The 26970-nt window shown below is 40.8% G+C and overlaps 1 protein-coding gene across 4 annotated transcripts; it reads right to left on the reverse strand.

Moving 5' to 3' along the window:
* Positions 1 to 1258: 1258 nt before the first annotated feature.
* zmp:0000001167 (protein phosphatase 1 regulatory subunit 12A) lies at positions 1259 to 25051 on the reverse strand. 4 transcript variants are annotated; one of them, XM_047393156.1, is made up of 24 exons: positions 24650 to 25050; positions 15889 to 16019; positions 15653 to 15771; positions 13668 to 13824; positions 13416 to 13560; positions 13244 to 13318; positions 13044 to 13123; positions 9643 to 9812; positions 9396 to 9505; positions 9115 to 9309; positions 8867 to 8949; positions 8693 to 8782; positions 8399 to 8500; positions 6774 to 6875; positions 6610 to 6700; positions 6407 to 6523; positions 6226 to 6328; positions 4812 to 4915; positions 4679 to 4717; positions 4494 to 4580; positions 4314 to 4418; positions 4161 to 4211; positions 3878 to 3928; positions 1259 to 2384 (listed from the first exon to the last, which is right to left on the reverse strand). In XM_047393156.1, the coding sequence occupies exons 1-24, from the start codon at positions 24923 to 24925 to the stop codon at positions 2298 to 2300; spliced, it is 2670 nt and encodes an 889-aa protein (XP_047249112.1). In that variant the 5' UTR covers positions 24926 to 25050; the 3' UTR covers positions 1259 to 2297. The 4 variants fall into 4 exon arrangements, with proteins under 4 accessions (XP_047249112.1, XP_047249101.1, XP_047249123.1 ...); XM_047393145.1 differs by having other exon boundaries at positions 9643 to 9836; positions 24650 to 25048; XM_047393167.1 differs by lacking the exon at positions 3878 to 3928 and having other exon boundaries at positions 9643 to 9836; positions 24650 to 25051.
* Between the last annotated feature and the right edge of the window lie 1919 nt (positions 25052 to 26970).

Raw genomic sequence — 26970 nt, forward strand, 5'->3', positions numbered from 1 at the left:
ACATGATTATTTGAAGGTTGACGTTTTTTGTATTAAAAACACTTTTCTTTTATTGGTCGGATGAAATATGCTAATTTTGTGAGATAGGAATTGTGGGTTTTCATGAGCTGTATGCCAAAATCATCTGTATTAAGACAATAAAAGACCTGAAATATTTCAGTTAGTGTGCAATGAATCTAAAATATATGAATATTAAATTTTAAGCATGACATTATGGAAAATAATGAACTTTATCACAATATGCTAATATTTTGAGAAGGACCTGTAAATGCTCTTGCCTACACAATCATGGAAAAGACTGCTGTCCTGACACTTGTCCAGCAGACACTACCCACATGGTGAAAGAGCCAATTAAGGTCATTGCTAAAGAAGCTAGTTGTTTACAGAGTGCTGTACCTTTGCAAATATAAAGTGGAGTGGAAGGAAAAACTCTCGTGTTAAACTAATTCTGAACCAGAGAAAATGTAAGAAGCATACATACTTTAGCTGAGGAGAAAATAAAGACTGGACAGTTGATCAGCGGTCCAAAGCCCTCTTTCAGATTAAAACACGTTCTGCATTTAATTTGGAAATCACTGGAGGGATCAGTGATGTTTTGGAGAGCAATGTCATTTGCTGGTGTTGGTCTACAGAAGAGGAGACACTATTGCTATCAAAGCAACCTGGGCTTTCATTACACCTTAGCAAAGGCACAGGCCTCAATGCCAACCCACATTGCACATGCAGAAATTCATGCAAAAGAAGCCCTGACCAAGTATTGAGAGCATTAAAGGTAAAGTGCATGGACACTTTTCTGTAAGCCAACATTTCTGTATTAAAATTGTTTTGTTGATCTTGGTCACGTAATGTGATGGTTCTAACCCACCCACTAATATGACTGGACGCAGCACTCTGAACAGACAGCATATTTAGCAATGACCTTTTGCGGCATACCCACCTCAGTAGCCGTTTGCTGGACAACTGTCAAGTCAGCATTTATCCCAATGACTGTAGGCCAAAAAATAACATTTTTGTATTAAAAATCATATTTTTAATTCTTTCGGGTTTCATTTAGACACACACTGCTGTAAAAAAGTGTTTGCCGCTAACAGATTCCTTCTCTTTTTGCTTTTTTGTCGAACTTGTTTTGAAATGTTTCAGATCATCAAACGAATTTTATTAGTGAGTAAAGACAACCTGAGTAAGTACAATAAGCTGTTTTCTAATTTACTGAGACGCACCTATAGAAAGATAGCAAAACATCTTTGATGGATAAAAGCAGGCTGAAAAACACTTTTTATTAGGGTGCACAGATCCACTTAATATATATTAGAAAACCAACATGTGAAGCAAGGCTATATAGAATTTTACTTCAAAAGAGTAATATTATAGACTTACATTTACATATTTAACCATGCTTCTTAGTAAAAGAGGAACTGAAAATGGAAATAATGGTGAAAATAAAAAAAGAACCAATTATACCAATTAAAAACCATTCATAGCATAGTAGGTCTGGACAAATTAGTAATTTCTGCAACCATTGAACTTGGATGGTCTTAGGCTACTTCCTCAGTGATGATGTTACTGTGGACTATTGTCGTTTTTCTGAAAGACCGGGCAAAGGCTCACATATCTTTCTTTATTGCTTTGCAGGGAGTAAAGTGCTGTGGTCCACCGACCTGGTTCGTCTTTAAGAGCATGTAGCATGTCTGTGATTACAGAAATCAAACAAAAGATGCAGGGAAATGCAAAGGTGGAGAGAGGTAGGTGGGTTCAAACACTTGCATGTGGCAGCAAAACAACCCAACAGAGCTTCACCGACGCCCCCCCGCCTTCATGGCATGGCTTAATACAGAAGGTGGAGCCCAGAGTTATGTGACAGAAGAAGAAAACACAAAAACACTTTGGACCTGGTGAGGGGAAACTTTCTCAACGTGTGATGTGATGTGAATGTGTTCACAAAGAATAAATACAAAGTGGACTCTTGGAGAAACAAGTCATGTTGTGTGCTCAGTGGAATGTGCATCGTGGGAAGGAAGGATGCACTCAGCGGGACCGTGCACAGTTTCCCTGACAAATGGTCACAGTACATCGTCACAGGTCCTCCTGTGGCAACTGAGCAATAAGGCACACAAAAGACACTCCAGCTGTTCATGAAGAGGCATCACAATCCAAGTGAAGCTGTCATGCTTATGTGCGTAGAACTTTCCACTGCTCCCCCCCCCCCCACTCTTTGGCACTGAGAGGAATGTATGGAAACTGTGGGATGGATGAAAGGAGTGGGGAGGGAGCGTTCCCTGGTGGTCGCCTCTCTCAGTCTATTTGGAGAGTTTGCTGATGACGCGGATCAGTGCTCCATTTTCATCTTTAAGACGTTGGTTGTCTGCTCTCAGATCAACCAGAACCTGCAGGTAGAAGTTAAAGCTCACATTAAATCAAGCCTGAACAGGAAGCATTGGTTTTCAGAGTGTGTAGTCACTTGGGATGTTTCACATGTGCCTAATTGGACTCACCATGAAGATGACAAACGCCATCCAGTAACAACAGTTTCAAGATGAGGATCCCAGGACTTTAAATACTCACATTTATTAAGAACCAATGTTCATGTTTACTAAGATGATCTAAAATAATAGCCCCCTATTAAACTGAATGGTACCATCATAAAATATAAAATTAAGTGATGCCCTCAAACTAGTTTCTTATGTGGTCTTGAATTTCTTTTAATAGGATCATGATGTTTACTTTTAGCCCACTTCATTTTGCCAGACAGGTTCTCTTTGAACAATTTCTTTATTCTCAAATTTAGGTAAATGAAATGAAAGAAGTGATAACTTCACATTTTGCTCTTACATGGCATCAGGTTACTTAGTATCCAGAGATACGTTACTGCTTCCTATTTTAAGAGCTTTAATCAGTCAGAAGTCAAGTGGAATCTTCAGTCCAGAAATACATTTCAATGTTTAAATAGATGACATTGAACAAGAAATTTTAACCAACAGCCTGTTAAACCGAAAGATAAAGACAAGGCAGTGGTGTTTTCTTGTCCTCAGCACCTGTACGATACTAAACACAGCTAATCAGTAACAAGCTGAAGGATTTCCCTGCTAATACAACAGTGTGTATTCCCACTGATGATCTCACAATAAGAGCCAACAACAACATAAACTACTAGAGATTCTCTATGGTTTTCACATTATGACTGTTTTACAGACAGACAAGTTAGTCTTTCTTGTAGGTAAGGGGAACTCTTGGTCAGCCACTTTCAGCCAGCTGATCAGGAGTTCGCAGGAACAGGAGGGTGAGGGCTGGAACTGCATTACTCTACACTTCTCACAGGCTCTGAAAACCACAATCAAAGTATTTCAGCCACTGGACTAGCTGAATATGTCTGGTTTAAGACAACAAGTTGGAAATACAGGCTATCCTGCGTAGAGAAGGAAAATCTGTGGTGTTTTCCTTGTGGTTCATGAAGTCACCTGACAAGTTTGGCAGGAGTCTGCCAACACTTGAATCTGTACCAAAGCCTTAAGGTAAAATTATTCTGTTGTGTAACAAATTATGCAATAAGGAAGCGAGGAATAACTCAGAAGCTGCAACAGCCAGGATACTTACAGTACAGGGTAGATACTAAACTTCTTAAAAAGAACTTGCATTGTTTACCAGCTATCTTGTTAAACCATCATACCTGCAAACTAAGCACCGACATCTCAGAGGTCAGATAACACGCAGGTAAAACTGGCTAGGCAGGCGCTAAGCACCAACCTTATCACACCACCTGACCACAGTGAGAGGCAGCTCTCTGCAGTGTGTTCCCACAAGCCAAAGCCAGGCCAGTCGAGCAGAGAAGCAAGCAAAGTGTCAGCAGTTCTGATAAGACTCGCACGGATCCGTTCCTCACCTTTAGTTCCTCCTCCAGTTCTGCCATGCGCCGCTCCAACATCCTCCGGTCCTGGTGTTGGAAAACAGCGTGAGGGGAGGGGTGAGGAGGGGGGCAGAGAGCAAGAGACAGAGAGACAGAAGTTGAGTGAAAACAAGTGAGGAAGTGGTTTAAGTGGGGGAAGAGAGGGGAGTGTGTCAGACAGCAGAGGTGGCGGTGGTGAGGCACATGAAGCTACAAGAACTACAAAAATACAAACCAAGCAACTCAAAATACCAGCAGGGAGGATAGGAGTTGGTTTTACCTTTCTCTCTAGCTCCAGTAGTGCTGAACAGTCAGTGAAGCGCTCTTGTCTCTGTTGGGAAAAAACAAGTACTTCATCAACAACACCACAGAAGGTCTTCAAGGAGTTAATAATTGAAAAAATCTTAAACAGGGAACCCAACTTCTTCATCACCTGTGTTGCCTTCTCCAGCTCCAGCCTGGTCTGATTTATAATCCTCTGCGTGTCCTGCAGCTGAGTTTGGAGCTGGCTGTTTTCTCTGGAAACCTCCTCAAACAACTGCCACACACACAAGCAGGCAGTTAATAATTGAAATATCACCACATAGACTTACAATCAACTCCTGCTGCTGACCTTTTTAAAATCTTTAGTCTCCAATCCTTCTCTCTGGGCGCGGTTGTTATACGAGGTGTCCAACCTTGAACTTGTGTCTTTTTCTTTCTGCGTACAGAAGAAAAAGGGTAAATACAGTTGCTTTATTTGTCGAATGCTCTTAGATTACACCCAGGAAGTACAACCTGTGGATCCAGCCCACTTACTGAGCATTCATCGTCTCCACTGGGTTCAATGTCTTCACCCTGAAGACGACAGATGGTATAAAACGTTCTTTAAACACGACAGTAAAACCATCCTGCAGCACTTTTCTCGATGAGGACTGTCTGCAGTGTTTACCTCCCCGGTCCTCTGAGCCTTCCTCCTGGCCCGAGCCTGTCTCCTCTCCCTGCGCTCTCTGGCCCATTTTTCCGTCTCGCTCTCTCCTGTAATGGACTCAACATCTGAGCAGAACCACACAGCATGTCAGATGTGAAAATAAGTATTTGAAGGATTATGCTATATTACAAAAAGAACATGCAGCTCCTTGCAAAAGTATTCATAACACTTGAGCTTTCCTATTTTGTCACTTTAGAACCACAAACTTGTGTTTTGTTGGGATTTTATTTGACAATACAAAAGGCTGCTTAATCAGAAAGTAGAACGAAAAGTGTACTTTGCTTTAATTTTGGTCTTTAGAAATAAAAAACTGAAAAATGTGGTGTGCATTTGTGATCAACCTCCTTGAGTCAATACTTTGTAGAACCACCTTCTGCAATAATTACAACTTCAAGTCTTTTAGGGTAGGTTTCTCCTAGCTTTGCTAGCTTCTAGACAAACCAGCTCAGGCTCAGTCAGACATCTGGAGACATACATTGGATTTGGGTCTGGTCTTTAACTGGGCCATTCTAACACTTGAATATGCTTTGATCCAACCTGTTCCATTGTAGTCCTGACTGTACGTTTAGGGTCCTTATCCTGTTTGAAGGTGAACCTCCACTTCCATCTAAAGTCTTTTGCAGCCTCTAAACTGTATTTTCCAGGATTGCACTAGATTTAGCTCCATCCATCAAGTCTTGCCAGCTTTCTAATCCTTGCAGAAGAATTCCTCCAGTATGATGGCGCCCCCACCGTGTTTCACCATAACGATGGTGCTATCAGAGTGATCTTCATTGCTAGTTTTACACAGAAGCCCAGGTAGGCCCAAACATTCAATTTCGGGCTCCTCTAACCAAAGCACCCTCTTCCACATGTCTGCTGTGTTCCCATGCAAGACTTGTGGCACACTGCAACAGTGTCTAATGGCTTTCTTTCAACAATGGCTTTCTTCTTGCCATTATTCCATAAAGGCCAGATTTGTCGATTGCAAGAATAATATTTGTCTTGTTGACAGATTCTCCCACGTGAGCTGTGGATCTCTGTAGCGCCTCCAGAGGTACATTGGGCCTTTTGGCTGCTTCTCTGAATAATGCTCTCTTTTCATGTCTTGGTAGGTTTGCTATTGTGCAATACTATTTCACATTTTCAGATGAACTGAACAGCCCTCAGTGACATGTTAAAGCCTGGGACATTTAGTGGTATCAGAGAAAAGGAGGCTGAATGCAAATAAGCACAACGGTTTTCAGATTTTTAGTCATCAAAAGTTGAAAATTATGAATTTATTTTCCTTCCACTTCGCAATTTCACTCTATTGCTCTATAATATAAAATCCCAATAAAGTGCACTAAAGTTTTGAATGTAACATGCGTTTGCAGGGCACTGTAGAAGCAACTACCTTTTCCTTCAGATGTCTGAGGACGAGCGGAGCCAGCAGGCTGTGTGAGACCAAGCAAGTCCGACTTCTGCAGGCTGGCAATACGGGATCTCCAGCTCACTTCCTGTGAATGCATCGTTTTAATCTTGCATAATGATAAAAACATGAACAGCCCAATCATCCATTTAAAAAGGGTTATTACCCCTTCATCTGCCTTCTTCTGTTTAGCTTCCTTCTCTTCTTCCTCGTTCTTTTCTCTCCCTTTGCTGTCTGTCTTTATGGTCTTCTCTGCCTCCTGTAAGTCTGTTAGCGTAACTCCCTTTGGAAAAAAAAACAGTGATGAACCAGGCGCACACAGCCCAACCGAGGTTCACAGGCAGGGAATGTGTGCAGGTAAATCTTTACTTGGGTGGAGCGTCTGGATTGCCGTGCATGCCGGGAGCGAGCTTTTCTCTGCGCCTCCGCTTCCTCATCTCGTACGGGTGTCAGATACGACCTACATGATCAGAATCGCTTTCAGTGAATAAGCCGCACTACTATCTTCCTGTAGCTAGATGTTTTTCTCTTACTTGCGCCTCTGTTTGCTCTCCTGTTCGCTTGTCGTCATGCTTTGAGAGACTGAGGTGTTGGTGGAGGGTGGTTCCTTCTTTTCCATCTGTTCCTGAGGAATTCTTTGGGAGAAGGTTTTAAGGTGTTTATGTTTTAAATTAGACAAGAAAAACCCAGAGCTCAAAAGGCACATGTTTTCTGGCCATAAAAACTTTAAATATTGAAAGTAGGGAACATAAAAAATATGCAACCTTGCCATTGTTCTTAAAAGCAGATAAGTAACTTTAAAAGCCCTTTTTGACAATAAAAAAAAGACTTTGTAACCACTCCTTTCTTAAAAATAGGTAGATTTAATTGTACTATTCTTGCTAACGGAACACAGATTACTTTTTGGACAAAAATATTTCCATTGAACTATGCTTAATAGATGTTTGGTCAACGTTTAATCACTTTTGCTACGAAGGTCAACTATGCAGAAAATTTGGATGAGCTCCATGAAAGTAAACAGGTGAAATAAACAACTTCTGCACCAGGGTTATGAAAAGACTAGAATCTTGGATTTATGAGAAGGAACAACCCAAAGCTGAGGGAAGAGGACATAATACACTTCATACCTCAGCTAGTGCAGACATCTTGAGCAGTGAGTAACCAGCTAGACCACCGAAGCACAGCTGTTGTTATGATCAAAAGGTTTATAAGGTAAGAAAATAATTTCTTTTACAACGTGTTTTTCTTTCTGTCTTCTCTGTTGGTACCAAACACCTGCTGATGTCCACAGATCTCAATAATTTATCTCTCCAAACAATCCTCCAGCACCAAAGTTAGCTTCGGCCGAATGAAGGAGAGACAGTTTGCCTGCAGTCTGATTGTATATCAGCATTTTAGTTTCCATTTGATCCACCCCAAATTGTAGCATTAGCTTATAGTGACTTTTTAGCGCCACACAACATGTTTCCAAGAAACTAACAAGTGGGCTAACAGAGTTTGAACAGTGTGGCGGATGGTGGTTTGAAAACTACATTACTGTGGTGCTTTGAAACTCCCACGAGTAAAACATGGGCAGATTATTATATAAAAGTAAGTTATACTGTTGACACACCTGTTGGGACAAACGTGCTAATGCAAGTCTGTATGCATCAGAGTAACAATGCTGGTCAGAAATGGAGCAAGGACTATAATGGCTATTTGAACGCTGTCTAAATTTAAGCGTTTTGAATGATCTGTGGTGAATTACAGGAAGACTGAGAATGCTACAGAGCACCTTTAAATTCCTCTACCAGTTGCTGGTTTTTAAGGTCTCCAAACTACTGCCATCAGATAACAATGACTTCCTCCCCCTCACTGTATAAATCGGCACATAAATCTTCAGTTTAAACTGAAGACTTTGGTTTCGCTACCTTTGTCTTCGGTGGACACGATGTTATGCATTGATGCTAGAGTTATGCATTCCAAACATAACCTTATCACTCTTCAGTAAGATTGCCTGCCTTTTGCATGTTTTTTTTTTTTTTTCAAACTTTTCTTATTTAAATATTCCCTGATTTTAGGCATTTGGGAGCAACATTTTGAAGCTACAAGCCTGAACACAACTGGAAAGAAAACCTTGTAAAAAAATGAAGATATCTGCACTTTTAAAGTAAAATACCTCTGAGCTAAAAGACTATTAAGGCGACTGAGTCCAGCAGAGCTTGTTCCTGTACTTGCTGAGGTCACGCTGGCATCATCCAGTCTCTTTACATAAGACGAGCTAGTAAAAGGACAAAACAGGAAAGGTAAACAAAGGCACCCGTTTCACAGTAACATATACAAACAATTTAGCATTTGCAGCTCTGGTGGGAAGGAGGGGGGGTGCTGTGGTGAGCCGTGACAATGCAAACACAATCACACACAAACAGCAGAGCAAACAAATACAAAATGACTGGTGAGCAGCTTGACTGACCTGTGTAGCAAAGATGGAGTGGAGCTAGTGAACTCATTCCCTAACTGACTATGAAGTCGCCGAGAGTAAGACGAGCTACGGCTTAGCCAACTAAGAGAGAGGGAGACAGGGTGACAGGGACACTTATGCAGTGACTTAGATTCTGCTTCTCTACCTAGAGCAGTTAAATCCCACCTGTTGGAACTGTCAGCGCTATTATCTGGAATACTGAAGAGTCTCCGTGTCGGAGTCGGCGGCACTCGAGCGAGCCTTGGCTCCTGGAAACACAAAGGAGGGAGACTTTGGTCTGTTTATCAGTTATTTATGCAGCTCAGCGAGTGGAAGCTGTAAAAGATGTCTTTATTTGGCCCATCATGTTCTTCTCAAAATAAAAGAACGGTCGTGCTTTTGTGGGCGCATAAATCTTGTAAACGAGTGTGTACCTTTGTCTCGGCTTCAGAGCTGAGACGGGGGCTGGAGGCGGAGCGGCTCATTCCGAGTCCAGAATCGGTGGTCCTGCTCGTGTCCTGGATGGAGTCTGAGAGCCCGGCTGAGCCCAGAGTTACAGAGCTGCCCGCTTTCCTCAGGGACGTTCTCCATGAGCCGGGAGACTCGGTGGCTGGAGGCTTGCTTGGTTCCTGCCACATATGTAAAAATCCAAGATTACATAACTCTGTGAAGCACAATAAGCAGTTGGTATCCATGTAGCATCTTCACAGGCTACCTTTTTCAGTTGGCTTGCAGTGGCACTCGCTGACATGGAGGTAGAAAGCCCGCTGGTGGTATTTCGTTTATTGTTCAAGTTATTTATGATTTCTCTGTTTTTTGCTTTCTCTGAAACAGGAGAAGTGACTACAGGTTAAAAAAAAAAAATCCGATCCGGTAAAACATTACGCAGCTCTACAATCCTACATGCACTTTGGCACGGACATCTCAAATTCAAAACAAAACACAGCAGCAGCTCCCCCCACCTGACTCTGTGTCGCTCTCAGACTCGCTCTCCTCCTCTGAGCTGGAGCTGCTAGAGGCTTTTGCCTGGCTCTGCCCCGTCTGGCCTTCCTCCTCCTCGTCCACGGCCGGACTGCTCGGCAGGGCGGGAGGTGGGTGCTTCTCCCGCTCATGGAGGCCTATCTTCTCCTTGCTACTCATGCGAGAGATAGAGGTCCTGCGGGGGAGGGGGAGGAGCCCAATATTGGGAGGGACGACAGGTGGCATGCAGGGAGTCGATCAGTGAGGGCAACCGTACAACGTGCAGCCAATTAAAGCGAGCAAGCATCAATCAACACATCAGCAGGTGGAACAGTTAGATTCTTTCTAATGCACTTTGTAGAGATGTCAACAGATTGACTAATGGAACTTCAATTTATCATTTCTTTTGCTTTGATTTGCATAAAAAAGCAAAAGATCACCAACAAAAGTGACAAAACAATACCTTGTCTCAGTGTCACGCCATAAACTAATAATCAACATCCTGATCAACATCCTGATCACATTTTGTCATGTAACATCGACAAACTACAACTTTTCTTGACCCGCTCCCCTGTCCCTGTTGAAGAAAAGCATCCCCACAGCATGACGCTGCCACCACCAGGTTTTACTACGGAGATACTGTGTTCAGGGGGATGTTAGTTCTCCCACCACACATATAATTTTGCCGGATAGCCAAAAAGGTCAGATTTAGTCTAATGTGACCAGAGCAACTTTGAACTACGTTGTTTGAGGCAAACTGCAAAGGCCAGATTGGTGGAGTGTCTAACTAACAGTTGAGCTCTCGACGGACATTCCTGTTTAAGCTGTAAATCTCTGTGGCTTCCTCCGAGTTACCATAGAAGTCTCCAGGCTGCTTTTCTGATTAATGCTCTTCTTTGCACACCCCGTTACTTCTTTATCGATTTTCAGTTGTCCCATACCCTTCTCTTAAATAAATTGAGCACAAAGTAGACCGTATTTTATAATTTGTTGTCTTCTGAAGACAACAAATTGCATCTGAACGTATTTTGTAGTATTCAGAGTAAAAGGGGGGAGGTTAAATATAATGCCCACCATAGTTTTTAGATTTTCAAAAAACATTTTTAAAACAATGTATCATTTTTCTTCCACTTAACATTTTACACTATTTTTTGCTGGTCTGACACCTGAATTACATCCTAATTAAAACATATTAGAGGTTGTGGTTGTAACAGGACATGTATTGCAGGTATATGAGCTCTTTTGCAAAGCACTGCATACAGAGCTTCATAGAAATAAAGTTAAGTTTTCTGTTCTACTACGTTCAAAACTTAGTTCCTGTGAAGATTTCTATTTATTTGTTAACCTGGTGTTTTTAATGGTTCTAGTATATAAGCTGCTCTCAAGAGGGCTCAGAGTTTTAGATTAAAACATAAAAAAACAGAAAGACACTCTTTTTCTCGGCTGAGACAACTGTTTTTAAATGCAGCCATATAATAAGCATTGCTGAAACTGTACTAACAGTTCAAATGAAGAACACTGTGTGCAGCTGTTACATTATAAACAACACGCTCTGAGAGACTGCTGAGTGGTTTGGGAAACAGACAAGTAATCCCTGTCCTGATTTAAAACACTGATGTTGAGAAAGGTCCAAGAGCCAAAAATATTTACAGTAAAGAGGGACATGGACAGGCAACCTCATCTTTGCATCATTATACAAGGACAGGGACATTTTTAAAGAAGAAAAACCATAAATACAAACATTATGCACAGTCTAATATATACTACATCAATGCTGAAAGAGCTCTGCAGAGCATTAAGATTTTTCGGTGACCTTTTAAGTTTTAAAGACTTTCTAGTAGTGTCTGCCGCTACTTGTTGTTTACTGACACCAACCAAAAATGTTCAAACTAGTATGCACTGCTGTGAAAGTATGATGCATGATGTCTAGTTAGAAGAGCTAAATGGACATACAGAAAGCCAATAATGGAGCTTGACTTTTTTTTAGAGGGATGAGTGCACAGAGCTGTGAAGAAATAATGTCTTGTTATTCAAAACAAAACGCGGTTCTGTGGTTAAACAGAATCCAGGCTAATCACATGTTTTCCACCATCTTTTATGAAACTTAGAACCTAAACTTTAAAATTAACATTAAATTCAGGATTAACAGATTCTTAAATACAATTCCACACCTTTTAAAATTACAATTTTTGCAGTCTATTTTTATTCAAACCGTTCCATTTGAATGGTAGGTTATTTACTATGGTGCCGGAAATACCACAGTTGACCCATGGATGGAAGGATGACGAGCAAATTAACAGACTAAAGGATGAATAGGTGGGTGGGTGGATGTAACAATGGGTTGATGATGGGAATGGCCGGTGGATCAGCAAATGGATTGATCAAAAACAGATAGGCAGACAAATGGATGGACAGATGGACCAAAAGAAGGATTGATGGAAAAAAGGACGAACGGACGGATGAATGGACAGACAGATAAACAAAAGGATGGATGGATGAATGGATGGATGGTTAGATGGATGGCATATAGACAGACAGAGATTGATGGATATATAGAGTTGGATTAATAGACGGACAGACAGATAAACAAAGATGGATGGATGGATGGATGATGGATGGATTAATAGACAGACAGACAGAGGGACTATTTTTAAGAAGTTCATATATCTTATCAAGTAGAGACAAGGACAAGAAATCAGGAATCAATTACTTTTTCCATACTTTTGCAGAGCTGGAAAGTAGTTAACACTGGAACTCTGTAAATCAGAATAACAGCACAATGTGTCCTCTGCCACTCAATGGTTTGATCTGTACCTCTCATCCACAACTGCAGACAGCTCTTAGTACAAGCATTTAAAAGGGAAAAGTGCCAGAACCGCCTGACAGCAGTAAGTAGCCACTTTAAAACTGCTGATCAAAAACCGATAACAAGAACCGCACCAGACGTTTTACTAATAAAGTACTTCACATAAAACATAACAAAGGTTCAGCTCACTGCTACACAAATGAATTTGAAACTTCAGAATGTTTACGGAGGATGAAGAGTTTTCCACAAATAAAATGATCCGAACCCATTTTCTGCTTTCCATTTAAATGATTGTATTTAACACTGTTTTTTTTTCTCTCTTTTTCTTAACTTCTAAATTCTCCATCTATGAATTCTGATGCTACACGTTTAAACTCAGAAGTACCCAGTATGGCACCAAGGCAGACACAGTCACTTCCACAGTACATCTATTCAGGCCCGCCTTGGGGGACTGAAGTTGCACAGCTCACAGGAACTCCTGGACAGTTAAAAACAGCTGGTCGCATGCAGACGACTGGTACTGGGTTTTACGGGATTCAGCTAAGGACGTGCAAAGCGTGTACCAATACACACACACACAAACACAGTGGCACTAACCTGCGAGTGCGGACTGGTACCATGGAGATTGGTTGATTGGTCTCAATAACAGAATTCTGTTTCTGTTTCTCGCTGCGTAACTGAAGAGGAATATAAACAGACATAAACACAGAACATTCTCTGCCGCAGCACCATCAATCAGATCAGGTTTATCTAAGCAGGTGATTATAGCTGCGGGGTTCGTTTGAAGGCAGACTTACAGCGTTCTGTTTCTTCTGTAGCTCCTCCAGGGTGTCCGCGAGGTTCTCGTCTGCAACATCTAGAGACGTTTGCCCCTATAAGGAAATTAGCAGCGTTTTATCAGCTGGAACAAACAATAAAGCTTCAGCGACTGATTTAATTGCGTGTAAAGGTCATTTCAGTCGGCCTCACCACATTGTTGACGGCAGCCATATCGCACATGTGGTCAGCGAGCAGGGTGCACACCTCCTCCTGTCCCCAGTGAGCTGCTGCGTGCAGAGGGGTCCACCCGTCTATATCTCTACAGTCCACATCCACCCTACACTGTAACAGTACCCTGACGGGGTGAGGAAGAACAGGAGGAGGAGCAGAGCTGTGAACAAAAGCTGATGCCAAAACAAGACAAAAGTCCCTCGTTGGTCTTGGGTGTGCACTAATTCTTACTTCAGGACTTCAATGTAACCTTTGGCTGCGGCCACGTGCAGAGCCGTAGCCCTGGTATTCGGGTGAGGAGTAAGGGAGCCACCTCCTTCCAGAAGCGCTCTGGCGTCCTGAAGCATGATCCTCTCCTCCTCCTTCCGGGCTTTATCCACGTCTATCCCTGTGAGACCAAAGTAAACAGAGAGGCAATGACAATAAAATAAAATAAAAAATGCATAAATTCATAATTTATTCAATTAAGACCCTTACCAGAATAAAAAATAAAATTGAGATTATTTTATTTAATTCTCCAAAAATATTACTTAATATTCGGATTTAAATATTTAATCACAATCTTCATTCTAATATCAATGTGTGAAATTTTCGCGCTACTTGGATGCAATATTTGGTAGGATGCTACTATGTTTTTAAGTAGACTATTCTGCATACCAATAGTGTATCTGACATGTTGCACGGACTTCCACTGCCCTTGATGCCTGCACTTGATGTATCATTTTAATGGTTAAGATGCGAAAGCTCAAATATGGGTGGAAACATTGTGATGAAGTAAATATGGTTTAACTGTAATCGATATCGCCGTCTCAATATTCAGGAAAAGTATCGCAATTACATGATTTTTCTGATATCACACAGTCCTTGTTTATGTTGGTATTTACTTATGGGAACTTTAGTAACACAAACAATTACATTTGCTTAATTTATGGCAAACTGAGTGAATATACATTTCTCCTCAAATACTCCAATTCTGTCACCTTTTACTATTAGAGATGCAACAAGAACATGGCTCCTGACCAGAGTTGGTCAAAAACGTAAAAATCCAATCCTCTTCCAATCAGTGAACATATTAGGGTTAATGGGTCAAGCTGACAATGACAATCTTCGGCGTATATGCTACTGATGGAAGGACACTCATTGTTACCTGTTTTCAGTATCAGTGTGAGCTTTAAAAATAAAGTCAGAGGAAGATGTAAGAAACCATTTGCCATGTCTCGACATGTTCTGGCTGCGAGAGAACAAGAGAGAGCAAGACTTTCACCTCCAACAGGAAGGCTGTTTGGAGTACAGCAAAGGTGCTCTGTTTATCTGTTTGAGCTTCCCGCCTCTGGCTGTCGTGGAAAATTCTAGATTTGGGAATGTTGGCAGCCTTTTGGAAAGTTTAATATTAAGGAAAGGATCTACATTTATGAGGAATTCACACAAAGATTTTTGTTAGATTAGTAAAGCTAACCATGCTAAACCCTGATATAAGATGCTAAACGGATCAAAATGTTAACACCAATTATTTGGTTTTGGTTTCAAAATATCAGTTAAATTCTGCATTAATGACAGTTGGTGTTTATCAATTAATGTCAGAAAAAAAAAATAACGGTTAGAACAAATATTTTAATTGTTGTTCCTTCTTAAATTATAGTTCTTATAAAGAAAACAGGTTAAACTCTGTATGTTAAAGTTTTTAAAAGTAAAGACTGGAAATTGGACACAAAATTCTGATCGGTGCATCTCTAAATAAAATCAGTTAATGACAAGAAAAGCCCACCTAACTTAAGTTAAGAAGTTGCTATTTCAAATGCCATCCTGTCAAATTGTAAAGATGTCAAGAAAGTCATTTAAAACAGTCTTGAGGATATATAAAAGCAAAGGAGGAGTAAAACACCAAAATTACTCTTATTCAAACAACTCCAATTAATGTTTACTTAACATTAACCATCCATAGAAATGAAAACCAAATCAAAAGTTTACTTTTTAACCAAATAAATTTCCAACAAATCTCAAAAAAGACCCAGAAACATTTTCTTACATCCTGACAAATGAAAACGGATCAGTTCAACACTAAATGATAAATAAATGGGGAGTTTACACAAGCGCAGCTGCGATTAAATGCATCTAAGATTACTCTTCATTTTAAGGTCACAATCCCCTCCATGACTCAACAGGACAGACTCAGCCTCAGATCTGAAGAAGTAAAAGGATGTGTTTAACGCCCCCACCTTGTTTTTTGATTTCAGCTTTGAGAAGTCTCTCCATGGCATCTTCGTTGGCCACATCCAGAGGGAGCTCTCCTTCGCTGTTAACTGCCCCAACATTAGCACCGTGATCTATCAGGTATCTTCAAAACAAAGATGTGGTCCAAGAGCATTTAGATAACGTATCATTTATAACCTGAAGCCAAACACAGGTGTATACAGACTCAGCAGCAGCCAGGTTAAGGATGGTCGGCACTCACTTGGTGATCTGGATGAAGCCGCAGGAGGCCGCAGCGTGAAGAGGAGTCCAGCCCTCATTGTCTCCTCTGTTGACGTCGCTCCCGTTTTCCACCAGGAACTGCACCATCTCTGCATTTTCATCGATGCAGGCCTGACAGGGAGACAAACAAACACATTGACATGGCTGTGAAAATGGTTTTGTTTTATTCCTAAAAGTCCAAACTTTAGCAGATGTATGTTTCAGAAGGTCTCTGGCCTACTAAATAAACAGTTTACATTGTTAGTAAGAAAGGAAAAATCTCTAGACATTTCCAAAACCTATTAAACCTAACTAAAGCAGCAGAGTTAAAACAATGACCACACTGTGTACAGCTGTAACGACTTTCTGCTAAATGGGCAGCTAAAAGCCCTCAAGTCAGTTCTAAAATTGTCATTTTGTGCGATGAATGGAACAGTGGATCTGTTGGGCAGTTTTCCCGAGGAAAAGTCTATTAAAAATCTCAATGTGATTCGACCAAAGCCCCGAGATAAATTGCATGTGAATCTCATGGGATTATTTTATGCTGCTTAATATTTATGAACAAAATCAGAAGACAGGATCTCTATTATACCCATCCTGAAAAACTGTTTGCTTCGTATTAGTCTGTTAGTTGCAGACTTAAGCACCTAAACACAAATATATGTGAAATGGACACACACATGCAAACAATGCTTGGAATATTACTGTTCATTAAGATGCAGATCAATGTACCATGTGAACTACTTACAGCACTGTGGAAAAGTACTTCCCCCCATAAAGATTGGTTTCTCGCTTCTTTCACACTTAAATGTTTCAGAACACTAAACCAGTTTCAATATCAAAGAAAACCTGACTACCTGCAAATTGCAATTTAAATCATGAATTAACTTCAGTTAAATTTTACCAGCAACACAACGACCTAATTACTACCTTACCTCTAGAATTAAGAAACCATACGTAGAACTTGTCTGGCAACATGAAGTAGGCTAAAAGATCTCAAAAAGCAACAAATTGGGGTTTGATCTAAAGAAATTCAAGAAAAGATGAAAAACAAAGCCATTAACAACCATCAGTCTAGAAAAGGTTAGAAGGTCATTTTTAAGGCTTTGGGAATCCAGTGGACCATAGTGAGAGACATTATCCACAAAAGAAGAAAAGGGGTTGAACCTTCTTAGGAGTGGTCAGTGGACCGACATTACTACATGAGCACATCAATGACTCATCCAGGAACCTTAAGGAACCCAGAACATCTAAAGCCCTGCGGACTTCACTTCCCTCAGATAAGTTCAGCGTTCATGATTCAGCAATAAGGAATAGAATTACATACATGGGAGAGTTTCAAGGAGAAACCACTCTTGATCAAAAAGAACAGAAATGTCCATCTCGCATTTGCCAAAAACATTTTGATGATCGCCAAACCTTCCTCCATCGCCTTCCGCTTATCCGAGATTGGGTCGCAGGGCAACAGGTTCAGGAGGGAACCCCAGACATCCCTCTGCCCGGTGACATCCTCCACCTCATTCTGGGAGATCCCAAGGTGTTCCCAGGCGTTTCCTCCAGCGAGTTCTGGATCTTCCTCAGAGTCTCCTCCCAGGGAGGCACACAGGGGGCATCCTGATCAGATGCCTGAACCACCTCAGCTGACTCCTTTCGAGGCGAAGAAGCAGCTTCTCTACTTTGTACTCCCCAGATGACAGAAATTTGGTGAGGAGCTCCAAGGCAGAGACCAACCACCCTCCGGAGGAAGCTCATTTCGACTGCTTGTATCCAGGATTTTATTCTTTCGTTCATGATCAATATCTCATGATCATAGGTTAAGGTCGGAAATCGAGAGTTTGCTTTCTGGCTCAGCTCTTTCTTTACCACAACTGACCTGAGCAACACCCGCATTACTGCAGACAAGGCCACAATCCGTCTGTCCACCTCCCGTTCTATTCTACCATCACAAACCAGAACCAAACACCAAGACACTGAAACCCTCTGCTGGACACAGAGACTGTCACCCAGAGGGAGCAGTTCACCTTTTGGGAAAATATTCTGTAGATGGACTAGAGAACACTTTTTTGAAAAAGAACATCATCCTATCAGTCAAACATGGTGATGGTAGTGTGATGGTGTGGGGCAGCTTTGTTATAACACATCAAGTCAATTTGGTGTGATTAATGGAGCCATGGTCTCTACCACAACATCCTGAAGGAGAATGTTTGACGATCTGTTTGCCACCTTTAGATCAGGCGTACCTTGGTTATGCAGAAGGACTATGACACAGAGCACACTAACAAGTCTACCTATGATTGGCTAAAAAAAACCAAACAAACAAACACACAACCAAAAAAAAAAACTGAAAGAAGAGTTGGTCAAAATCCCCTCACAAAAATGTAAAAAAAATAAAGACTCACTGGCAGTTATCATATTGCCCGATGGCAGATGTTGCCACAAAAGGTGTTGTCACATGTTTTTAGGTTTATGGCACAATTACTTTGTCAGATAGGGCAAGTTGTTTGGAAAGATCATATTCTATAGTAAGAAAATCATTATTTACTCGGGTTATATTTTTTCAATATATAAAAGTATTTATTGACACAAAACAAGACAAAATAAGAAAAAAAACTGAAGAAATCTGCAAGGGGGAAAAATCTGTTTTACACCATGTATAATCATTCTCACAAAATAAAATAAAACAAAAATTTTTACGATGCATAACATCAGTTCCTAAAACACAGAAATTTAATGAATCAAGGAAAACTCAATCCTCAAAAAAAAGGTGATTGTGGTTTTTCCTACTTACTATGAGCAAAGAACACAGCTGAATATATTATTTCTGTAAACATGACAGTAAAGTCAAACAAAACTCTTGATGCAAGATAATAACATGGATCATATAACTGATGAGCACATTCAGACTGTCATTATAAGATTTTCCTTGGGATTATCACGTGCATCCTTTTTTAATTCAACATTTCTCTGATTGAAACATGGAAGAAAACTACAAACAGCGAAAAGAAACGAGTCTGATAAAAGTATATTTGCTCTAAAACTGAGAAATCGATGCAACACAATTAAAGGTGTACATTATTTTGCTTTGAACTAAAAGGTTGCAAATTTATTTAGTTTAACTAAATCTATGCGTTTCATTGAGTTGGTGTCCGCTACTTTTTCAAAAGGATGCTGGTGCTCATCAAGTTATTTGCTCAGTTTGCATATATGAACAGTTAAATGGGTTTAATGCATATTTTGCACCCTGGACCTTGACCTAACTCAACTCACAGCGCCTGTAGCTAATGGTTTTATGCCAGCCGCTCCCATAGCTTCTGCCACAGAGCCATACATCTTTCATGTCTACTTTTTTCTCATTTGCATAGCTTGCAAAACAGCATTATAGAGTGTGCATATTATTTTCAATAACAATCTAAGTGTTTTTCACCCTTTACAATGACATTTCCAGTGATTGAGAGACTGTACTGGCTGCTGCAGTTTCCTGTCTAACTATAACAATTAAAGCAAAGTTTCTGAAGCAGGGGACAACTTTTTTTTCCCACGCCTGATAAACTGGAACCACAGTGAAATATGTTAGGAGCTGAATTATCAAAATGTCGTATCAAAACAGAGTGTAAGCATGTTAATGTTAGCCTTCCTTTTGAGAAAATTGCCCTGGATGAAAACATTGCCAGCAGGGGAAAAAAATAGAGTTTACTGAAAACTATAGTTGTTTTGTCAAGTCAGATATATCTTTAGAAACAAAAGTTAACGCCATGACTGTTTTAGCTGATGTGTTGACAGAATATTAGAGAAGCTTTCTTAAAAAGCTGACATTAAAAACTGGGTCTAATTCAGACATAGCAAGGCTATTCATTTGACTGAGGTATTTAGATTCTTTCAATTTTAACTGAAGCACCTAAACCTGTGTATTCCTTGCTTACCAGTAGAAAAAAGGATTTGCACAGGTGTGATAAAAAAAAGAATACATTAATTATGTGCATCCACAAATGCTTTAGTCCCTCAGGAAAAAAATAACCAAAAAATACTTGAGAGTCCATGAGAAGAAAAGGCTGAATAATTGTTCAAATTGATTTGAAGTTGTCTTGCATTAAGTGGGCATATTAATAGTCATCTTGTAGATGACCTGGCTAGTGAATAATGAGTGACAAATGGTGGTCAGAGATGCATTCTTTTGCATTATTAACCGGAATTCATTATATTCTGCAGATTCACCGACTTTATTTTTGGAAAATATATTTTATGTCAGCACCCAAACAGGTCCGCTGTGTTTATGTCAGTCACATGGTTGAAGTTGAAATCCCCTGCTCACGCTGTTGGGTACACCGGCTGATGTGACGTTTAAAAAGGTGTGTGAACCACATGGCTCACCAAATGCCTCGCTGGATGACAAACAGTGCACACCTAGTGTCACATCATGCGATGTAAAGGAAAACAGGATTCTTCGTCCATTGCTATGTGGGCAGATGCTCATCTAGTATAGTGATACAAAAAGCACCTTGCAGCTCCAAATAAGCGTGAGATGAAGGCATTTTAATGTCAGTCTTAGTAATGAGTCAGAAATTGGCAACTGCAAACCTACCAAGAAAAGACTGTCAACCTAAACTTACAGGGCAGGCAAGCAAAGCACTAATCAGAGGAGCAGCCAAGCATCCCATGGTAACTCTGGAGGAGCTGCAGAAATCCACAGCTCAGGTAGAAGAATGCACAAATCTAGGCTTTATGGAAGAGAAACTCTTTAGTTTAAAGCCTATTCATGTGTTAGAATGACCCAGTATTGACTAGACCTAAATCTAACTGTGAGTTAGCGAGACGTTGTCATTTAATTCCCCACATCTTATTTTTATTAACAACAATTAACCCTTCTGTGATTTCAAGCAAACACTAAAATGAATGCAACAGTGCCAGATAGTCATTTTTACTTGTTATGGATTTTCTCATCAAAGTCGGAGAGAAATCAACTCATTACTTTATAAGCAAGATATTAACTTCATTAAGAAAACAGCAGCTGAACCACATTTCGTTTGTTGACAGATCGTTCTAGCAATGACCACACAGGAAGTTCCCGCACTTGTCTTCAGGAAAAGTATTTGTACTCCACAGATGCATGCGCCAAGTTCTCTAAGCCCATACATAGGCTGCTTTGCTTAAAAATAGCCTGACCTTACAAAAAAACAAAAAAAAAAAAAACACAGCTGAGACATGAGGATGCTGTTAGTTTTGCAAGTGTTTGCTCATGAACTAATGTCTTGAAAAAACAGAAGTTTTGACCTTCTCCCAGCACCAGATGAAAAGTTAAGGGGTCGCCGAGGGATGACAATACATCACGAGCAGGATGGGGATATCTGCAGCAACTTTTAAAAGGATAAATTATGTAGAAGTCAAGACATTGAACTGGCAACAACAACCGGTGGTCAGAGAAGAGAGTGGACCACAAAACCAGTAGGAATTGTCCTCTGGGAACATTTTCTGGCAATTGCTGCTGAGAAACCTCCTCTCCGTCTCATTAATTTGGAAATGGATAGCAGAATTTACCAACCTGAAGTAAATGATGTCACTTCAACATCAGTGATTATTATTCCTCAAATTGAGCCTAGAGGAATGAGAATGTCTACAAGACGTTAAAGCCCCACGCCGAACCGTAGCCTGCAGGAGTGACTTAAGCCACCTAAAAGGCTTTGCTTTTAGTTTAAATGTACTATTCACAAAGATGTTACAAGCCTTCTTTCGTTCATCACAATATGAGATAATTGGATAATTGCAGCGGTGCCAAAAGCATTATTCCCCCAAATCTAGGGGCTATGTGTCTGTTTGGTGGGAGGGTATCCAAACAAGTAGCCGCTCCACTCTCAATGAAAGAACAGAGGGCACTTCTTGCCCCCCTGAAGGCTTCAGAGGTACGCACAGACCCTCCAAGCAGACTCTTTCTCCAAGTTATCAAGTGACTCATTGTAGAAATCGCCTTTGACAACAGCAGCTTGTGCTGTTTGAGGAATGTTTTCCATTTCTTCATCCGAAATCCCCAAAGTCCCTTCCATAGGGAGCTGGCAAAGAGGAAGGAGGAAGAAAGAGAGAGAACAAGGCAGTCAGACGAGGAGGAGGAGGAGAAAGGCGGTGTTGTAGAGAAAGTCTTTGGTTGGTGAGGATGGAAAATTTGGAGAGTGTAGGCCTATATTTGATTCAAGTTGCCAGGCAACAGATGAGGAACAGCGATAAAACGGGATGGATAGAGACCTCACTTGGTGAGTTGGTACCGCACAGGGATCAAACTAAAACAGGAACGCACCACACAACCTTTAACTTGGGGTAACTTCCACTGCCTTAAAAATAACACCCGGTGGTATATTCTTCCCCCTAACAACGGGGGAGATAGGCAATATAAACACAGATGGGTAAAGGTGTATAGGTTTCTGATGGAGGATCTCACAAAACACAGTTTTAAAAAACGGGCACTGTGAAAACAAACCGCTACTTCTGCTTTGTGTTTAATCTGGGTCAATGACATCACAAGAGGCACAATTATCAAGTTGATAAAACACAATAACTGATTATTAAACATTATGGTGGATTAACAACGTTTGATTCTACAGCATTCAAGTCACATCTGAGTTGAAAGAGGGTTTTACTTTACATATTTGAGCCTGAATGTGACTCTAGTGACCCCCTAGCCATGATGGATGACGCCGTGGATGGCAAAGCTGAAGCAAACAGAGACGATTAACTTTAACTGGAACAAATCTGATTATTCCTGTTTAAATTGTACCATGTGGGTGGTTCCTGTACATATTCGCCACTTGTAAAACAATTAAGGCCCTTCTCCGCATCTTGGGGCTAACTGGTAGCATAGGGTCATAATCAGTCTGTTTGCTTTGCGATCACTGTCAGCAGGATTGGCAGATGATGCAGGGGTATATATATAATATTGTTTGGGTTTGAAAATCATCTACGTGGAACACGAACAGGCACGTGAGCGTGGAAGCTTGATTTTGGGAGTGCAGTTTTTCTTGAATGAACAACGAAATAGGAAAAAAATACCAATACCACCTTGAGAACCTGTTCCAGGTGAAAAACTATGGTAAGTTTAGTTACTTTCACAGAAGAGTCTGACTAGTAGCTATAAATGTGGGGCATTTGCAGCTCCTTTGGGAACCTGAAATATAGGAAAAAATATCACTTCTTCTTAAATATCACCTCTGACAGTATCTGACCTTGCCTTCAGGTTGCATAATGAGACAACTAGTGTTTGACACACTGTGTTATAAATGACGTTATAAATGCAGCATCACAGAGAGCTTGTGTGACAGTGACGTGATCCAGAGTGCGGCTCACTGTGGAGACTGAAGTAGAAAGTAGGGAGGGTCTCTGGAGTTGCAAGAAGACAGAAACATTTCTTGAAGTGCAGTAATCCTCGGTCAGTGGACAAGTGAAAAATGATATGGCTATAGTTCATTTACCCTCGCAATATCATAAAGGTTATCATAAAGATCATGGCATTTCTACTGCTGCTATGAAGATCATCAATGGCATGACAAAAGCCCTTGATGACAAGCAGTGCCATCTTTCTATGCCTTTGGATTCCTCAAAAGCCTTTGATACTGCTAATCATTTGATTTTAATTAAACATCTTACAAATATTGTGTTTTTTAAAACAAGCAGTTGGAAGCTTTGCAAATTAGCATAGGGACAAAACCAAGGCAGTTCAGATAGCTACAAACACAAATTGAGTCCGCAAAGGAGTTCTGCAAGGCTCAATACTTGATCCATGATTGTTGTCCATCTAAAAATAACTCAGAACAGCACATTGTGAACTCAGCTTTTCACTTCCATGCTAACGACAATGTAATTCCCTCCACTACACCCAGTCTTGCAAAGTCTTTTGAGTAGCTCCAACATGTCTTTAACAGGGTACAAGAACGTAGCTCAGGATGAACTTAATCTTAATTTGCAACAAAAACTATGAGAATGAAGTTTAATTAATCATTTCACTTCATTCAGAAAATTTTGCAAGTTAAGTTTTCTTCATCTGCCAAACTTTCCTTCCCTGAGTGAACTCAATGCCCTGATAATCTGGAATTGCGGAGACTATAAGAATAAGTGTTGAACTGTATTCCTGCTGTCTTGGCCAGATGAGCCCTGTGATCTCAATGGGACAAACCTAGTCAAACAAATGAAATTAAATAATCGATATGCTTAATCTATACACTTAAAGTTGAAGAATCCTGATCCATTGAAATAATTCCAGATCCCTCCAGTGCATTTAGGTTTTTTACATGAGGACCTGTTTGTTGACTAGATAATTACAATATCTCACTATAAAGGGAGTGCCTGCCTCAACCCTGTCAGTCTGCGTCTATAAAAGAATAAAAAACAATCCCAGCAGCTTTGATATGACCTCATTTTACTGCGTGGTACAAGACTAAAAAAGCAGCTTAGAACTAACAAAGAGAAAAGTAAGGCCGACGTGTCATACTAAAGTAAAGAAACTGTGACAACCTACAAACAGGCCACATATTCTGCCTGAACCTCCCTGAACAAATCCAAGCATTCCGTTGAAGCTGCAGAACCTGCTTCGTTAGACATAAAGCAAATGTTGACTTCCTTTCCGGGAAAGCAACACATTTTACCTAACGAGTTGGATAACCTGAACGCCTCATCTCATTAACGGATCAACGTTGCGGTTAGTTTACAGACAGTCGGACGCCTGTAAAAATGAAAAACAAAAACAAAGTCTGCTGATGACAGACACAAAGCCAAAAGCTACCCACCTGGTGAAGCGCTGTCAGCCCGTCTACGTTGGCGTGGTTGATGTCAGCTCCTTGTCGGAGTAGCGTCACCACCTCCTCCCGGTCCCCGGCGGAGCAGGCGGCCATAAACACGGCTCCCTGCGCGAACTGCACTTTCGCCCGCCGCGTCCCAGAACCGCCCGTGGTTTTCCGGCCCTCAAACCCCGTCTGGTCCGTCTCCGAGCCCAGCCATCGCTGGAGCTGATCCTGCCGTCGTTGTTTGGCAGCTTCGGACCGGGAATGGTCAGTGGCCGCCATGTTTCCCTGGTGAGTCCCCGGACAAATTCAGCTCATGGTACGAGCAGGAGAAAGAGCGGAGTGCGGTGTTTAGATTGAGGATTCTCACACCCCGCCCGGGCTGCGCCACCTGGTGGACGAACTCTAGAAGTGAAACCGCAAACTTTCCTGAGAACTTCAGAGGCAGCCTCCGCGGTGCCTTCAGGGGTTGCTCGGAATTAATTTATGACAACAGACGAGGATTAACGACGTTGAAGATAGCATCCAATATGTTGCTTCAGTTTCAGCACTTGACTAAACAGCTTTTCTGCTGCTTTTAATGACACCGCTAATTAGAATTAACACACTTCAGCCTAAATATTTTATAATAATTACATATTCTTTGAAAACAGTTGGCGATTTGTGAACCGTAATTTAAATTTTAAGGGCCCGATAAGAACAATTTTAATGCGTTTTTGGTCTGAGTCCACCTCAGATGGAGTCGTTTACAAACTACAATACGAGACTTTTAGTTTATAAGCTGGACTCCATGTAAGATGGGCGCAAAGGTAGATTTTAATATAAAAACCCCGCTCTTTAGTACAATGTCAAAATGAATACAAACTCCAGTCTGATGTAGTTGTTAAAACTAAAAAGCTTTCAGTTATCATCATCTCACCAACAAATAATATTAGCAGTGGTCTTGTATGACTGTCGCCCTGAGTGAGCCCATGTGTCAACATATCCGCTCTCCTCTAATCCCAAAGGTGTTCTACCAGGCTGAGGTCAGGACTCTGCAGGCCAGTCAAGTCCCACCAAACTCACTCATCCATGTCCTTTTGGACCTTACTTTGTGCACTGGTGTGCCGTCAAGTTAGAACAGGAAGGGGCCGTCCTCAAACGGTTCCCACAGAGTTGGGAGTATTATACTGTCCAAAATGTCTTGGTATGCTGATGCAATACACCATTATCCCTTCTGCACCCAAAATGTAAATTTCACACAGTGCAGTCAAGCAAGTGGCTTCTCCAGACAAACATCAAGCCCAGAGTAATCAGTGGGATTGCCAGGTGGAGAAGTGTGGTTAGTCACTTCAGAGAACACACTTCCTCAGTTCCTGAGTCCTTTGGTGACATGCTTTACACCACTGCATCTGCTTTCTATTGCACTTGGTGATGTAAGGCTTGGATGCAGCTGCTTGGTCTCTGCATTGATCTCGGGCAAATCTGAAGACCACATCAAGTTTGGATATCCAAATTTCATGTGATCTTATTTATTTTTGTTGTCTTCAAATACTTACATTTTGGTTTTCTCGTTGGTTTACGAATGTTGCCATCTATAGTGTTGCACAATACCTTCACAGCTTATCTGCTACTTGAGTGTTCGACATTGGCATTCTCATCTTGTTAATGTCATCATATTTGTCATACCGATTTCAATAAAGCATTACAAAATTAACCTTTGTAATACAATATTGTATTTTTTTGTTTTGTTTACTAATTTGAAGTTTAAAACAGCAACAAAAACACACAGTAAAAAAATCCCCCCCAAAAAAATCATCCTAAACGTTTTGATAAGGAGATGTAATTTAGTTTTATCAACTCAAATAAACATTTCAGGTTCCTGCATTAGAAATCTGTAATTGCTTTACACTTAACTGATTTCCTTTTGTTTTAGTGTTTACTAATCCACATGAATATCTCCTGCCTAAATAACTATGTTGTGCCTAACATGTAATGCTACAGAAATGTTGTCTTGCACCAAGAAGGCCCTAGGTTTGAATCCTGACCTGGGATTTTTCTGCATGAAGTTTTCGTGATCTTCTCATGCATGTGTGGGTTCTCTCTGGGTATTCCGGCTGCCGCCTGCAGTCCAAAAATATGACAGTTAGGTTTGTAGGACTCTCTAAATTGCCCTTAGAAGTGAGTGTGTGTTAATGGCTGTTTGTAGTGTGTGTCTTTGTATCCATGTGATAGGTGTTCTCTGCAAGGAAGGACGGATGTAATTCTACAAATTGTTTGTATTACAATGTTACAATGTAAAATAATTACATAAAAAAAGTAAATGGTTTTACTTTGTAACACTGAAT

This window comes from Girardinichthys multiradiatus, chromosome 2, assembly GCF_021462225.1.
Source record: "Girardinichthys multiradiatus isolate DD_20200921_A chromosome 2, DD_fGirMul_XY1, whole genome shotgun sequence".
In the NCBI taxonomy this organism is placed as follows: Eukaryota; Metazoa; Chordata; class Actinopteri; order Cyprinodontiformes; family Goodeidae; genus Girardinichthys; species Girardinichthys multiradiatus.

Coding starts and splice junctions, on each gene's coding strand:
- zmp:0000001167 (XM_047393145.1), bottom strand. CDS start 24,925: ATGGCGGCCACTGACCATTCCCGGTCCGAAGCTGCCAAACAACGACGG. Junction 4,916..6,225: donor TCAGACATCTGAAGGAAAAG/GTAGTTGCTTCT, acceptor GGTTCTGCTCAG/ATGTTGAGTCCATTACAGGA. Junction 4,581..4,678: donor GTGGAGACGATGAATGCTCA/GTAAGTGGGCTG, acceptor TTCTGTACGCAG/AAAGAAAAAGACACAAGTTC.